This window comes from Oratosquilla oratoria, chromosome 7 (assembly GCF_046742065.1).
Source record: "Oratosquilla oratoria isolate Oo_2021 chromosome 7, ASM4674206v1, whole genome shotgun sequence".
In the NCBI taxonomy this organism is placed as follows: Eukaryota; Metazoa; Arthropoda; class Malacostraca; order Stomatopoda; family Squillidae; genus Oratosquilla; species Oratosquilla oratoria.
In genome coordinates this window covers 76154973-76168659 of record NC_134783.1, presented here as the reverse complement: position 1 = coordinate 76168659, position 13687 = coordinate 76154973, and the positions used below count along the sequence as shown (strand labels likewise).

At 37.4% G+C, this 13687-nt stretch overlaps 1 protein-coding gene across 1 annotated transcript; it reads left to right on the top strand.

The window, feature by feature from the left end:
- Nucleotides 1-478: 478 nt before the first annotated feature.
- LOC143027224 (cathepsin B-like) lies at nt 479-13443 on the top strand. The gene is made up of 4 exons (XM_076188428.1): nt 479-635; nt 6774-6894; nt 9106-9318; nt 12367-13443. The coding sequence occupies exons 2-4, from the start codon at nt 6784-6786 to the stop codon at nt 13039-13041; spliced, it is 999 nt and encodes a 332-aa protein (XP_076044543.1). The 5' UTR covers nt 479-635; nt 6774-6783; the 3' UTR covers nt 13042-13443.
- The last annotated feature ends 244 nt before the right edge of the window (nt 13444-13687 follow it).

The following is a 13687-nucleotide window of genomic DNA, read 5'->3' as shown; positions in this document are numbered from 1 at the left end:
ACTTAAACTTGGAGGCATTAACCTCTATCCACATTTTTCTGCAAGAAACGGGAATCCTTTCTAAGCTATGATTAGCCCATATCATGTTCTCATGAACGTGACACATAGTATTCCCAGTATTCCTGTAAAGTAGGAATACCATCCCCATATACAGGTATATATATGCCCACTTTCTGTCAGGTAGACCAGAGCTATGAACCTGAAATACATATTTACAGCGGCATGATATTATCCATGGGTATAAAAGCGTTAGTGTGTCCCGGGGACGTTTTGACCGACCACCGACAATACAATAGTATACCCCTAGCAAAAATATTTAAAACGCCTATTTGACTTGTCACATAGACTGTTGGAGAGCAAATAATAAGTTCAAGGAAGCAAAATATATCCATTCATATAATTAATAGTAAAATAAATATATTGGGCTTAATCTATTTCATCAGTTTGCTGTAGCTTTTAATCGAAACGTGCCGTTTTCTCTTGTGCGCGTAACAACCAAAAAGAGAACGTCCATATAAACTACGTACAAAGTGCAGACCAAGGAGTAAAAGATTCGGGTGGAAGAGCAACAATCTCTTCAGATTAGTGTGACCATTAGTCATCGTCCGTGTCTTGTGACTAGTGGTCAGCACGAGGTATGTATAGTTATTACATTCTACTTTATTTGAGGAAGCTGAATAAGAATCCTTATGATTGTGCTTAAAGATGCATTAGAACATTGGAATCAGCTGTAATAAGGAAACATTTGCAGTTAGTGATAGTAACATTTCGTCTCTACTAATGCCCAAGAACAATCCAGTTCCTTATACCCATCAACAAATTTATGTAGGTATAGGAATATCGTAGCCAATGTATGGAATGATTAATATTCTGTATGAAATTTAGGCAATATGTGGGCACCTGCATTCAATTAATTACTAAAAGGAAATCACGAGTTAGTGGGTGACCAAGGAGCTAGATTCTTTGACCATCCGGTGGGATCCTAGTAGATTCATACTGGTTTGACCTCAGATTTTTGTATGTAAGTGTTTCAAAACCCTGCCCTCCCCCATTACTAAAGCAAAAGAGTAGAAAGGTTTGGGAGAGTTGATAAAAGATAATCACCAGATGAACAATGCAGGTTTGTGAGAGAAACAGACTGAAAAGAGATTGGCATTTCACTATATCATCATGATATAGTGAAATGCCAATCTCTTTTCAGTCTGTTTTATCCATACATGATAATCATGTATGGATAGTGATAAAAAAAAAAAATCCTGACCCAAGAATATAACATGCATCAATGGTATGGTCCCCTTGTACAGTGAAGGATTTAAGGAAGATTTGGACAATAGAAAGGGCAGCAACCAAACAAGTTCCCAGCCTAACAATATGAATATATGAGAGATCACTGGGTCTGCCAGCTCTGAAAGATCGAAGATGGGTGATAAGTACAGTATTCAGGTCGCAAAAGGGGATAGACTACATTGACAGAAGAAATCTCTTGAATAGGGATAGGAGAGCTTTAAGAGGTCATGAGAACAAAGGATGCATAAAAACTTAGAATTAACCCAAGCTGGAATAATACATGGATTCAAATCTAAATTCCTCCCCCCATTAGAAGGAAAATGAGTGAATTTGGTAGACGTAACAAGCCTAATGTAACATACCCTAAGCTAACCCAACCAAGGTAAATCTTGAAAAGTTAGCTAGCTTTTATTAATGTTTTTTAATCATATATGGTGTATATATATATATATATATACACACACACAGTATATATATATAGTTTTTATGACAGTTGCATGTAGGATTCGAACCCACTGCTTTTGGTCACTGTAAAATGTATATATATATATATATATATATATATATATATATATATATATATATATATATATATATATATATATATATATATATATATATATATGATGAAGGTGGAAAAAAGTCACGGGTCTAGTTCCAAGTTTCTTAGTTTATTCCTGACCAGTTTCACTCCATGCAAAACTGGTCTGGAACAAACTCAGAAACTCAGAACTAGACCTGTGACTTCTTTTTCCACCTTCATCAACTTGTCACAATGTACCAGCATATATATATATATATATATATATATATATATATATATATATATATATATATATATATATATATATATATATATATATATATCAATAAAATAAAAACATAATGTGCTCTAGAAATGTAAAGTTAACTACTTGCAAGTGGTTAACTGGTTAACCTGGTATACACACACATACGTGCCACAAATTTGATTTGTTTTTATTTAAGGTTAATAGATATAATGCAAGAAAGGGACAGATGGGCAGCTTATGCTTTCCTGGATTTACATAAAGCATTTGATAAAGTACCACACAAAAAGCTATTAAGAAATCTTGAAACAACAGGAGGTGTACAAGGAAAGTTATTGACATGGATAGAAGATTTCTTGCATAGGAGAAAATGAGGGTAGTACTTGGAGATAAAAATTCAACCTGGGAAGAAATGATAAGTGGAGTCCCACCAGGTTCAGTATTAGCTCCGATAATGTTTGCTGTACAGACGCTCCTCAACTTACGTTTTAGTTATGTTCCGAACGGCCCGAACGTAAATTGAAAATTAATGAAGTTGTTACTGTACTATACATCCGTAAATTCTATTACCGTATCTTATAAAACACCCCTAAATCATTAATTATACACATAACATTGTAAAATAATAACATTAATTTCAAATAAATTAAATTCAAGTAACATTAAGATGGTGAAGGAGGAGGGGGAGGAGGAGGAGGGAAGGCACATTCAGTCTGTCGATTGTGCCATGTAAACAATGGACGCAGTGTTATGCGTAAGTATTGTTTGAACTACGGAGAGAGCGCTAAACTAAAAAATCCACTCAAATTTTTTTTTACAGTCGGTTCAAACGTAAAATCGAAAAAACGTAAAACAAATGAACGTAAGTAGAGGAGCGTCTGTATATATAAATGACATGGATGAAGGTGTAGAACATATGAACTTTTTTGCAGAAAAAGGAAAACTACTAAAGAAAGTAAGTACAGAAAAAAACTGTGAATTACTACAGAGAGACCTGGACTCAGTCTGGAAATGGAACCAAAACTGAAAATGAATTTCATCAAGAAATGTAGTATAATAGAGTCTGGAAAAAATAAAAGAATATCAGGACAATGTAAAATTGGTACAATGTAAAAAAAAAAAAAAAAAAGTTAGCTCCAAAAAGGACCTAGGAGTAATTAATAAAGCCATGTCACCAGACAAGCATATAAACAGAATAGTTGGAGAAACCTACAATTTACTAAGATCAATAAAGGTAGCTTTTAATTACTTGGATGAAGCAATGGTAAAAAAAATATTAGTCACACAGATAAGACCAAGATTGGAGTATGCTGCAACGCTATGGACACCCAGCACAAAAAATAATATAAAAAGATTAAAAAGAATCCAAATAGCAACAACAAATTTGGCACCAAAACTTTCAAAATTTACATACAAACGAAGATTGTCTAAACTGGAACTACCAACCCTGGAACAAAGAAGAGAGAGAGATCTACTGGCCATTTACAGAATCATGAAAGGCATGGAAGTACTTGACAGAGAAGACATATTAAAATGGGATAAAAGAAAAACAAGAGGACATGAAAAGAAACTCAAAAAGGATAGTTATAGAAGAGATCTGGAAAAAAAAAAAGTTTTCCACAGAGTGGTGGATGTCTGGAACAAATTGGATGAAACAACAGTGTGTGCAAAAACCATTCAAGAATTCAAGAACAAACTAGATGCTGAGAGGTACAAAGACTGGTCACTACAAGCATAGCTCCCCCTCTCATATAATACAACTAGATAAATACATACACACACAAAACTATTCCATATACATGTGAACAGTAAACTAGAAAAAATAAGAAATATTTAAACTATGCCAAGGGAATATGGAATACACAGAAAATACAGAAATGGCTGAAATTATGAGCAAACACTTCGAGTCTGTTTTCACTAGAGAAAATGTACAATATCGAGATGAAGTGAGAGAAGTGAAATTCCCTAGCATGAGGGAAATGATAGTAACACCGAAAGAAATAATGGACCAAATAATGAACCTTGATGTCAGGAAATTGCACAGCCTGGATGGAATTGGAAACTGGATATTAATAGAATGTAAAAAAGAACTAATAGACAAAATATATAGCATAAGTTGCTCACTCAAAATACCAGAAGACTGAAAAAATGCTGATATTGTACCAATATATAAAGGAGGAAACGAGGAAGACTCGACAAATTACAGACCAGTTTCCCTTACAAGCACAGTAGCCAAAATTTGTGAAAAAGTTATAAAAAGTAGATGGATAAGACATCTGGAGAACTATATACTAAATCCAAGACAATTCAGATTTAGACAGGGAAGATCATGTGCCACAAATTTGATCTGTTATTACTCAAGACTGCTATGTATAATACAGGAAAGGGACAGATGGGCTGATCGTGCTTTCCTAGACCTACAAAAAGCTTTTGCCAAAGTTCCACACAAAAAACTATCAAGGAAACTGGAAACTAAAAGAGGGATACAAGGTAAACTACTGAAATGGATGGAGGACTTATTGCATGGAAGAAAAATGAGAGTAGTGCTCAGAGGTAAGAGCTCTACTTGGGAAGAAGTGATTAGTGGAATTCCACAAGGATCAGTATTGGCTCCAATAATGTTTGCTTTTTATGTGAATGACATGGATGAGGGTATGGAATGTTACATGAGCTTCTTTGCAGATGACACAAAACTTTTGAAGAAAGTGAGTACTGAAACAGACTGTAATTCACAACAGAGAGATCTGAACAGGGTTTGGGAATGTAGTCAGAAGTGGGAAGTGGACTTCAACATTAAGAAATTTAGCATAATGGAATTTGGAAAAAAGTATAAAAAAAATCAGGTCAGTATAATATTGGTGCAAAGGAGGTAAAGAAAGTGGGATCTGAAAAAGACCTGGGAGTAATCACAAAGTATATGTCCCCTGACAAACAGATAAACAAAATTGTTGGAGAAACCTATAACTTCCTAAAATCAGTAAAAGTTGCATTTACTAACTTGGATAAAGAAATGGTAAACAAAATACTACTAATACTATTCACACTGATAAGGCCAAAGTTGGAGTACACAGCAACACTATGGTCATCCAGTACTAAAAAGAAAATAAAGAAAATTGAGAGGATCCAGAGAGCAACTGCAAAGATGGCCCCAACACTATCAAAACTGTCATATGAAGAGAGATTGTCAAAACTAGAATTGCCAATTATGGAACAAAGAGAAAGAAGTGACTTGTTGACCACCTACAGAATTATGAGAGGTATGGAAATCCTTGATAGAGAAGACTTACTAAATTGGGATAATAGAAATACAAGAGGACATGGAAGGAAACTCAAAAAGGACAGTTGTAGAAGAAAACCTGAAAAAGAAAAGCTTTCCCCACAGAGTAGTAGATGAATGGAACATGCTAGATAAAACAAGAGTGTGTGTAAAAGCAATACATGATTTTAAGAACAAATTAGACATGGCAAGGTACAGGGACAGGACACCACAAGTGTAGCTCCCCGTCCTGTAAGATACTAGGTAAAATACATATACAGACGCTCCTCTACTTACGTTCATTCGTTTTACGTTTTTTCGATTATATGTTTGAACTGACTGTAAAAAAAAATTGTAAAATTTTTTTTTTTTAGTTTAGCGCACTCTCCGTAGTTCAAACGATACTTGTGCATGACGCTGCATCCATTGTTTACATTGCACAAACGACAAACTGAACATGCCTTGCCTCCTCCTCCTCCACCATCTCAATTTATGCTGCTTGAATTTAATTTATTTGAAATTAATATTATTATTTTGCAATGTTATGTGTATAATTAATGATTTAGGGGTGTTTTATAAGATACGGTAATAGAATTTACGGATGTATAGTACAGTAACAACTTACGTTCATTTTCAACTTACGTTTGGCCGTTCGGAACGTAACTAAAACGTAAGTTGAGGACCGTCTGTATATCCAACCATCAATCCATATACCAAGGGCTTTTTCACCCTTACCTGGAGGTAGTCAGTCAAAAGTCATATACCCACTCTCGCCCATTTCATCCCCACCTATTCCTCTCCCATCCACCATCCTTTCCTCACTCTCATCTTAGCTCTTCATGGATGATGGGTCATCCCCACTGCCCTAGGTCAGAAGCAGTGCAGCAAGACAGCACATCCACAGCAAGGCTGTTCCACTTAATCAGTGACCCCCTGCTCCACCCCCTCATGCAGAAGAATAGAAGACAGGGTAGGCTATGAGTATAAATTAAGCTGATTGGCTGAATGACTTCAAGACAACATTGTGCATGCACACTGCTCCACCCTAGCCATACCTAGGTAACAGCACAATATTTCTTCCTTAATTGACTTGCGGACCAATCTGGTGGTTGTTGCTGGTAATCTGGGTGCCATGGGTCACCTGCAAGAGATCTGGGGCAAGGGATTGATTGATTGATAACCCAACATTTTATATGGAAAAATATAAACTGAGCAGTTTGTGAAATATAATGGTTTGCCTCTGGTGTGGTTTTGTAATTTGACAACAAAAAAATATTGTAGTGGAGTCATGAGCCCTCTCATGTTTAAAATTGAATCAGCATCCTCATTACTTATTAGACTGTTGTCAACAACATGAAATATTGGGGAGAAAAAAACTTGAAAATCATCAAATTGGCACTGATGATTATATAATATAGACATTTTGTTATTTTCTTTTCCAGAACTGCAGAGATGAAGTTAATCCTCTTAGTGGGATTAATTGGCCTGGCTCTAGGGCTGGACCACCCTTATTTATCTGATAAGACTATTAATCATATAAACCAGGTGGCAAAAACTTGGAAGGTAAGCATATATAGTACTTGACATTGTTCACCAAAGTTTGTTCCTACTAGTTTTGCACACATCATATCAAATATAACTCTATGCATTTGAAATGTTAGATTTATGTACTTTTTAATATTTTTTATTGTCATTTGAATTAACTAATTGTGGGGAAGCAGCAGGGGTAAATCAGCTGCAACTTTATGACCATGCTGTGGAGTCACTGTTGCACTGAATTCCCATTGACCCAAGCATTGTGGCATGGGACAGGGATGACCCTTCATGTGGAAGGTGCTAAGATTGAATGGGCAATTAATAGGCTTTTAGATGGGTTAATGGGGGGGGGGAGGCTATGGCATGTATCTATGATAATGATTCCTAGAACTAAAGGAAACCCTTTGGTATTGATACTTAGAAATAAATGGCCTGAAAGGATGTTATTTGTTTGCTTTTAATTTTTTGAGTAGGTGAGGAGGGTTGCCATATAATGAAGCAGTGGGGATAAACCAGCTCTGGCTGCTATCAGGCCCTGGTATAAAAGTACTGTCTTGCTGCATTACCTTTGACCCTGTATGATTATGACACACATAATACTAGGGGTATGCCAATTCCATTATTTTTGGCCAATGCCGATTCCTATTTACCATTAATTGCCACTGCCAATACCGATGCCAATTTCTATTCACTCTTAGTTGCCAATGCCAATTCCACTTCATATAAATATGGTATATCAGTTTTCAATATACTATGATTTTGACTTGCTTTATAATCTACAAGCAGTGACTATGCCGCACCTGCCTTCGGCAGGTTGCTTGGTCTGCAGCGCTTGCTTGCTTCACTCACAGGCCTTAATCTATCTGCCAACACCTTATCTTCTTAGGACGTCTTCTTCATTATACCCTTGGTAGCCTTTAGCCACTTGTCTACGCTTCTTCGCCATTTCGTCTCTTGGCATTGGCTTCACTGCTATGGCTTCGCCATGGGTGCTTGGACTGCTTTACGAGAGGGCGCTTCACATCCTGCCCTTCGCTTCCAGCCAATCAATTGTCTCCATTGCTGTGACGTCAGCATTCTTGGCCAATCAGTCGTCTCCATTGCTGTGACGTCACCATTCTCGGCCAATCAGTTGTCCCCGTTGCCGTGACATCACCACATATTGGTAGTCTGCATTGTACAGCCAATCACCCTTACAAAAGTGTCCCCCAAACACTGTCACCACTGAGGTCATTTCAGAATCATTTTAAAAGAGTTATATTTTTATTTATATATTGATGTAGATTTATACACGCCATTCATTGAGCTGTTGGATGCTAATGATTGAACTTAACCCCTTCCATACGGTGTCGCCTACGTAGGCGGCATGAGGAGCAAGTGGATATGCGAGGCTGCCATATCGGCATCTTGATTATATTTATTGTAGTTGCCCCTACATAATGACATTCTCTCTAAACTGTCTTCATCACGGGTGAAAGAGAGAACGATCGATATAAGCGGTGACTATTTTTTATGATGCGAGTATTATGACGAAACATCGTACGTCTGGCAGCTAATGCTGCCCACGAGATTTTGGCCCGTAGTGAAGTGGTTAATGAAGTATTTTTTTATTGACCACTTTATGATTATATTATTTTCTATCCATTCATAAAGATTATGGAACAGAAAAAAATACATATCACTCTGGGTCATATAATTTATTCATTTTACAAACTCTCCATTCACTCCTATCTTTTGTACTTTTTCTTTCTGTGAAATACATTCCTCATGCTATTAGTACCCACTTTACTCTGTCCATCCACCTAATTCTTGGTCTTAATGTCAAGTTCATCTTGCCCATTTCCACACTTAGTCTTGTTCAGTATCTCTCTCTATTTACTTAGTTGTATTATACAGGAAGGGGAGCTATGCTCATGGTGCTCCTTCTTTGTATCTCGCAACATCTAGTTATTAAATTAATTTTTGGTGTTTGCACACACTGTTGTTTCATCCAGTTTGTTCAAGACATCCACTACTCTAAGGGAGACTGGTCCATAGTTTGTTGGGTCTTCCTTGTTTCCCCCTTTATATATTGGCACAATATTGGCATTTTTCCAGTCTTCCAGTACCTTTCTGAGTGAGCAGTCTGTTATCGTATATATTTTGTCCACCTTTGACCTCTATCCAACAACTCCTACATGTGTGTGTACTTATAATTATGCAAGTCAAAGTAATGATTGGATCCTGATTTCTGACTAGGCTGGAAGGAACTTCAACAAACACCTACCCATCAAGTACATCAAGGGACTCATGGGAGTACATAAGGATTCCAAATGGCACCTTCCACCAGTCCTCCACCATGAAAACATAAATTTGTCTGACCTTCCAAATGAGTTTGATTCCCGAACTGCATGGAGTATGTGCCCTACCATTGGAGAGATCAGAGACCAAGGCTCCTGTGGTTCCTGCTGGGTAAGTTATGTATCTATTAATTTCCTTATGTTTCTTGTGAGGGAGTATTTAGTGTTGTAATTTTTTTTTATTTATATTGTGTGCAGTGAGTACAAGAAAGTACAATCAACAAAGTTTACATTAATGTAAAATTATTTCTCTGACTGTAGTTTATATTATTGTATTTTGACCTTGTCTGAGCCTAATCATTTTTCCCGTAAAATCTGTTAGTTCTCTAGTACTTTTTTGGTCCAATATGGTAGTGTTGTTTGATTACTTGTAATTGCCACACTGAATACAAGGCAAACTTATAAATGTTTAGACATAATGACAAACTGAGTAAGGTGGATACAGAAGACACCAGTCTTGGTCTGAGTGTATTCCTGATTAGTTATGCACTAAGCTTCTTCATAGGAAACTAGTGTGAAATTAGTCATGAGTAAATTTAGACCCAAACTTGTGTCTTTTTATCCACCTTGTAAACCTGTACATGCAGGAAGTAGGTGTAGCATAGAAAAGCTTATCAATACTATTTCTTATGGTTAGATTCAATACACCTTTTCCTCACCAATTACTCCCACTGTTCCTCTCCTAAACCTCTCAAAACCCTCCCATAAGTCTTCCCCACTAGACTCTACTACACTCCACATGACACCCAACCAACCTAGGTGTCATAATTTTAACTGCTTTCACCTCCTCTTTCCTTATTTCTCCCCCATTTTCCTCATTAATCACTGTCATTTTCTTAGTGCTTCCCACTGCAACTACCTTTCAGTCCTTATCCTCTTTCACATTTAGAAACTTCCTAAAATACTCTGCCCATCTTCCTCTTACTGCCATCTCTTCTATTATCATCTCTCCATCTGCACCCTTTACCTTTTCTTCTCTACTTGATTCACCTCCTCTTCCTCTCTTAATTTCCTTCCAAAACATCTCTTTATTACTTTCAAAATTTTCTCTCACAATCTTGCCCCATTTCACATCTGCTCTTCTCTTTGCCTCCTTTATCTTAAGCTTTACTACTCTTTTCTTTGTACCTCTCGTATGATTCTCTTGTCCTATTTTGTAACCATTTTAGAATGTGAATGCTTGTTTCTTCTACAACCTTTGCTTCATCATCCCACCATTCACTACCCTTCCTTCTAATTCCTCCCATCCGCCATGTTCCACACACCAACTTTGTGCACCTTGTGACTCCCACTTTGAAGCATCCTCATTCCTCCTTCACTCCTAGTTCTACTCGATCCTTCACTCCCTTCCATTCCTCTCTCAGCTTCTTGTACTGCTTCTCCTTTTCTTTCTCATTTAAGCAATTTACTCGAAGCACTTCCCTACCTTCTGTCCTTTTCCTATTTCTCCATCTATCCTCCACTCAACTTACCTTCCACCAAAGTGTTAGGAAGGTAAATGATTTAGAAATTTAAATGAATGTTTTTGGAAGGAATGTGAATGTAGTGTTAAGGGATATTAAACTTAGAGTAGGAGATAAACCAGTAAATAGAGTAATGGGGAGATGATGTGGTAGTAAGGAATGATGGTGGTTGTATATTGAAAGAGAAATGATAGTGAACAGTGTTGGAAGGTAAATACAATTATACATTGTATAGATTGGCTAGTAGGAGTGTAGTTGAGGGCATGATTGGATTATGTAGTGTGAGTACATATGACCTAGATAGAAAAGTGAGGCAAAGGAAATGTCTTAGCTATGTAAATGACTGTTTTTGGGAGGAATGTGAATGTTGAGGGATCTTAAACCTAGAGTAGGAGATAAGCCAGTAAATAGAGTAATGGGGAGATGATGTGGTAGTAAGGAATGATAGTGGATGTATATTGAAAGGAAAATGATAGTGAATAGTGTTAGGAAAGTAAATACATGTATACATGGTATAGATTGGCTAGTGGGAGGGTAGTTGAGGGCATAACTGGATTATGTAGTGGTGCCCAAAAGAAGGATTGAAAGAGTTATGAACATGGATGTGTTCATATGAGGGGGTGGTGGAATGTCTAATTATTATCTGGTGGAAGAGAAATTGAGAGTTGAGTTTCAGTAAAGAAAGAAGAAAATAGAGTCAGAGAGGTGCTGAAAATGAGGAACTTGAATGAGGAGAAAGAGACTACCAGGTGAACCTGAAAGGTATGCAAATAGCGAAAGATAATGAAGAAATGGAGTAGAAGTAGGGTAGACTCCATTCTATTGCTTCTAAGACCCTGTTCTAGTTTATTTTTAAACTCATGCTCTTAGCCATTATTTTGCACGTGTTAAGTACTATTATCAGGTCATCTGTGTAATTGAGTACTTTGGTGTTATGTTTGATGGTTGGTGTTGGGCACTTTAGTCCCCTAGGGGACTTCATTGTACAGTCTGTATGAACATGCAATTGTATCCACAATGCTAAGAGGGAAGAAACTTGGAATTTAAGGGAACCAGAAAGAAGTTGTTGAAATGTGTTTGAGATGGTGTTTAAAAAGCATGGTTGGGATTATGAGGATGGATAGAGTGAGAAATGGGACAGAAAACTGGCAGATTGGTTTGATCAAAGAATATTTGGATAGTTTGGGCATATGGAAAGGATGAAGAAAGACTAACAAAAAGTATGGAAGGCAAAAGTAAATGGAGTGAACTTGAGGGGAAAACCAAGAATGGGATGTATGGATAAGGTGAAAGGGGGCTTAGGTAAAAGGAGAAAGTCTGTTGAGCTGGGGGGAGAGAGAAGGCAAGAGATAAGTATGAATGGATGATGAATTTATGCAGGCCAAACCCATTTCCTCGTCTGTTTTGTAATTTATTGAGTGGATGAGGTGGGAGGGCTGCTATTTAATGAAGCTGTGGAGGTGCTTATATTTCTGCATTGCTTCTAATCCAGGCAGTAGACAGAGGACAAGGGTGGCTCTTTATCTGCAAGGAGCTAATATAAAAGGGACAACGAAAGGGTGTTGGATGTGTATGGGTATTGGTGAAGGGTGGAAAGCCTTGGCTGGCCATCACACTTACAAGTGGGAAAGGGCCTTTTGGTATGTACACATGTACACATCTTATGCACACATTGATGACTTTTTTGTTGGTTTCAGGCTTTTGGAGCTGTGGAAGCAATGAGTGATCGGGTATGCATCCATAGTAAGGGAGAGGAGAACTTCCATTTTTCTTCAGAAAATCTGGTGTCATGTTGCCACCAATGTGGGTTTGGCTGCAATGGTGGATTTCCAGGTGCAGCTTTTACCTATTGGGTTCATATAGGGATTGTGTCAGGTGGAAGTTATAATTCCACACAGGGTTGTCAGCCATATGAAATAGCCCCTTGTGAGCATCATGTGAGGGGAAAGCGTCCCAAATGTTCTGAGGGAGGTGTTACTCCCAAATGCCACATGACATGCGAGAATAGCTACAGTGTGCCATATGAATCAGACTTGCATCAGGGCAGGAAGGCTTATAGCATTGATCAAGATGAAGAACAGATCAAATATGAAATCATGACCAATGGACCTGTAGAGGGTGCATTCACTGTTTATGTTGATTTTCTGCATTACAAGTCAGGGGTTTATCAGCACAGACATGGCTTGCCTTTGGGAGGACATGCTATTAGAGTTCTGGGGTGGGGTGAGGAGGATGGGGTACCTTACTGGCTCTGTGCTAACTCATGGAATACTGATTGGGGTGACAATGGGTACTTCAAGATACTGCGAGGTTCTGACCATTGTGGTATTGAAAGCGAGATTACCGCTGGTTTACCTGCTCAGAAGGCTTAAAGGCAATTCCCATGATAGTTAAAGATAAGTTGAATATTTTCTGTCCCTTTGTATTGTAATATTTTGGGAATTATGTTTCTATTCCATGTGGATGAGTGTTAGCCATTTTGAGGTGAAAGTTGTGTAAACAGGGTAGTTGGCTTTTATGATTTACACTGATACCTTTATTATGCTATGGAATTGTGGGTAGGCCATGCCTTAATGTTATGGAAATTGAAGCAACATTCCTTTCTTGCTCAACACTCAGTCCCAGGTCTACATAAAGATTAAGCTTGTTCTTTTTCTGTCCTTGCATTTTAAGAAGTCTTTATAAGCTGGGCGACAGAATAAAGCCTTGTGATACATATGTAGCTGTAAGATATGTGAGAATTTTTAAACAATAAAGTTCTTTACTTAGTATAACCTAATTTAATTCTTCTGCAATCATACAAACATTACAGTGAAAATCTGTGGGGCCTTTCAAACTTTTTCTCTATTTTCCTTATATACTGGTCCTTCCATATGTGTGTGTATTATACAAACCCAAATCACATGGGAAATAATACAGGACCTATCATCTGATCACTCTCCAATTAAGATCACCAGAGAACTAGAAGAAAAGTTACAATCCAAGACAGAGAACTTTACATACATATGTACATATACC

Excerpts from the sequence above, each read along its gene's own strand:
- LOC143027224 (XM_076188428.1), top strand. The coding sequence starts at position 6,784 with ATGAAGTTAATCCTCTTAGTGGGATTAATTGGCCTGGCTCTAGGGCTG. Across the intron at positions 6,895-9,105 it reads AGGTGGCAAAAACTTGGAAG|GCTGGAAGGAACTTCAACAA; the intron begins GTAAGCATATAT and ends ATTTCTGACTAG. Across the intron at positions 9,319-12,366 it reads GCTCCTGTGGTTCCTGCTGG|GCTTTTGGAGCTGTGGAAGC; the intron begins GTAAGTTATGTA and ends TGTTGGTTTCAG.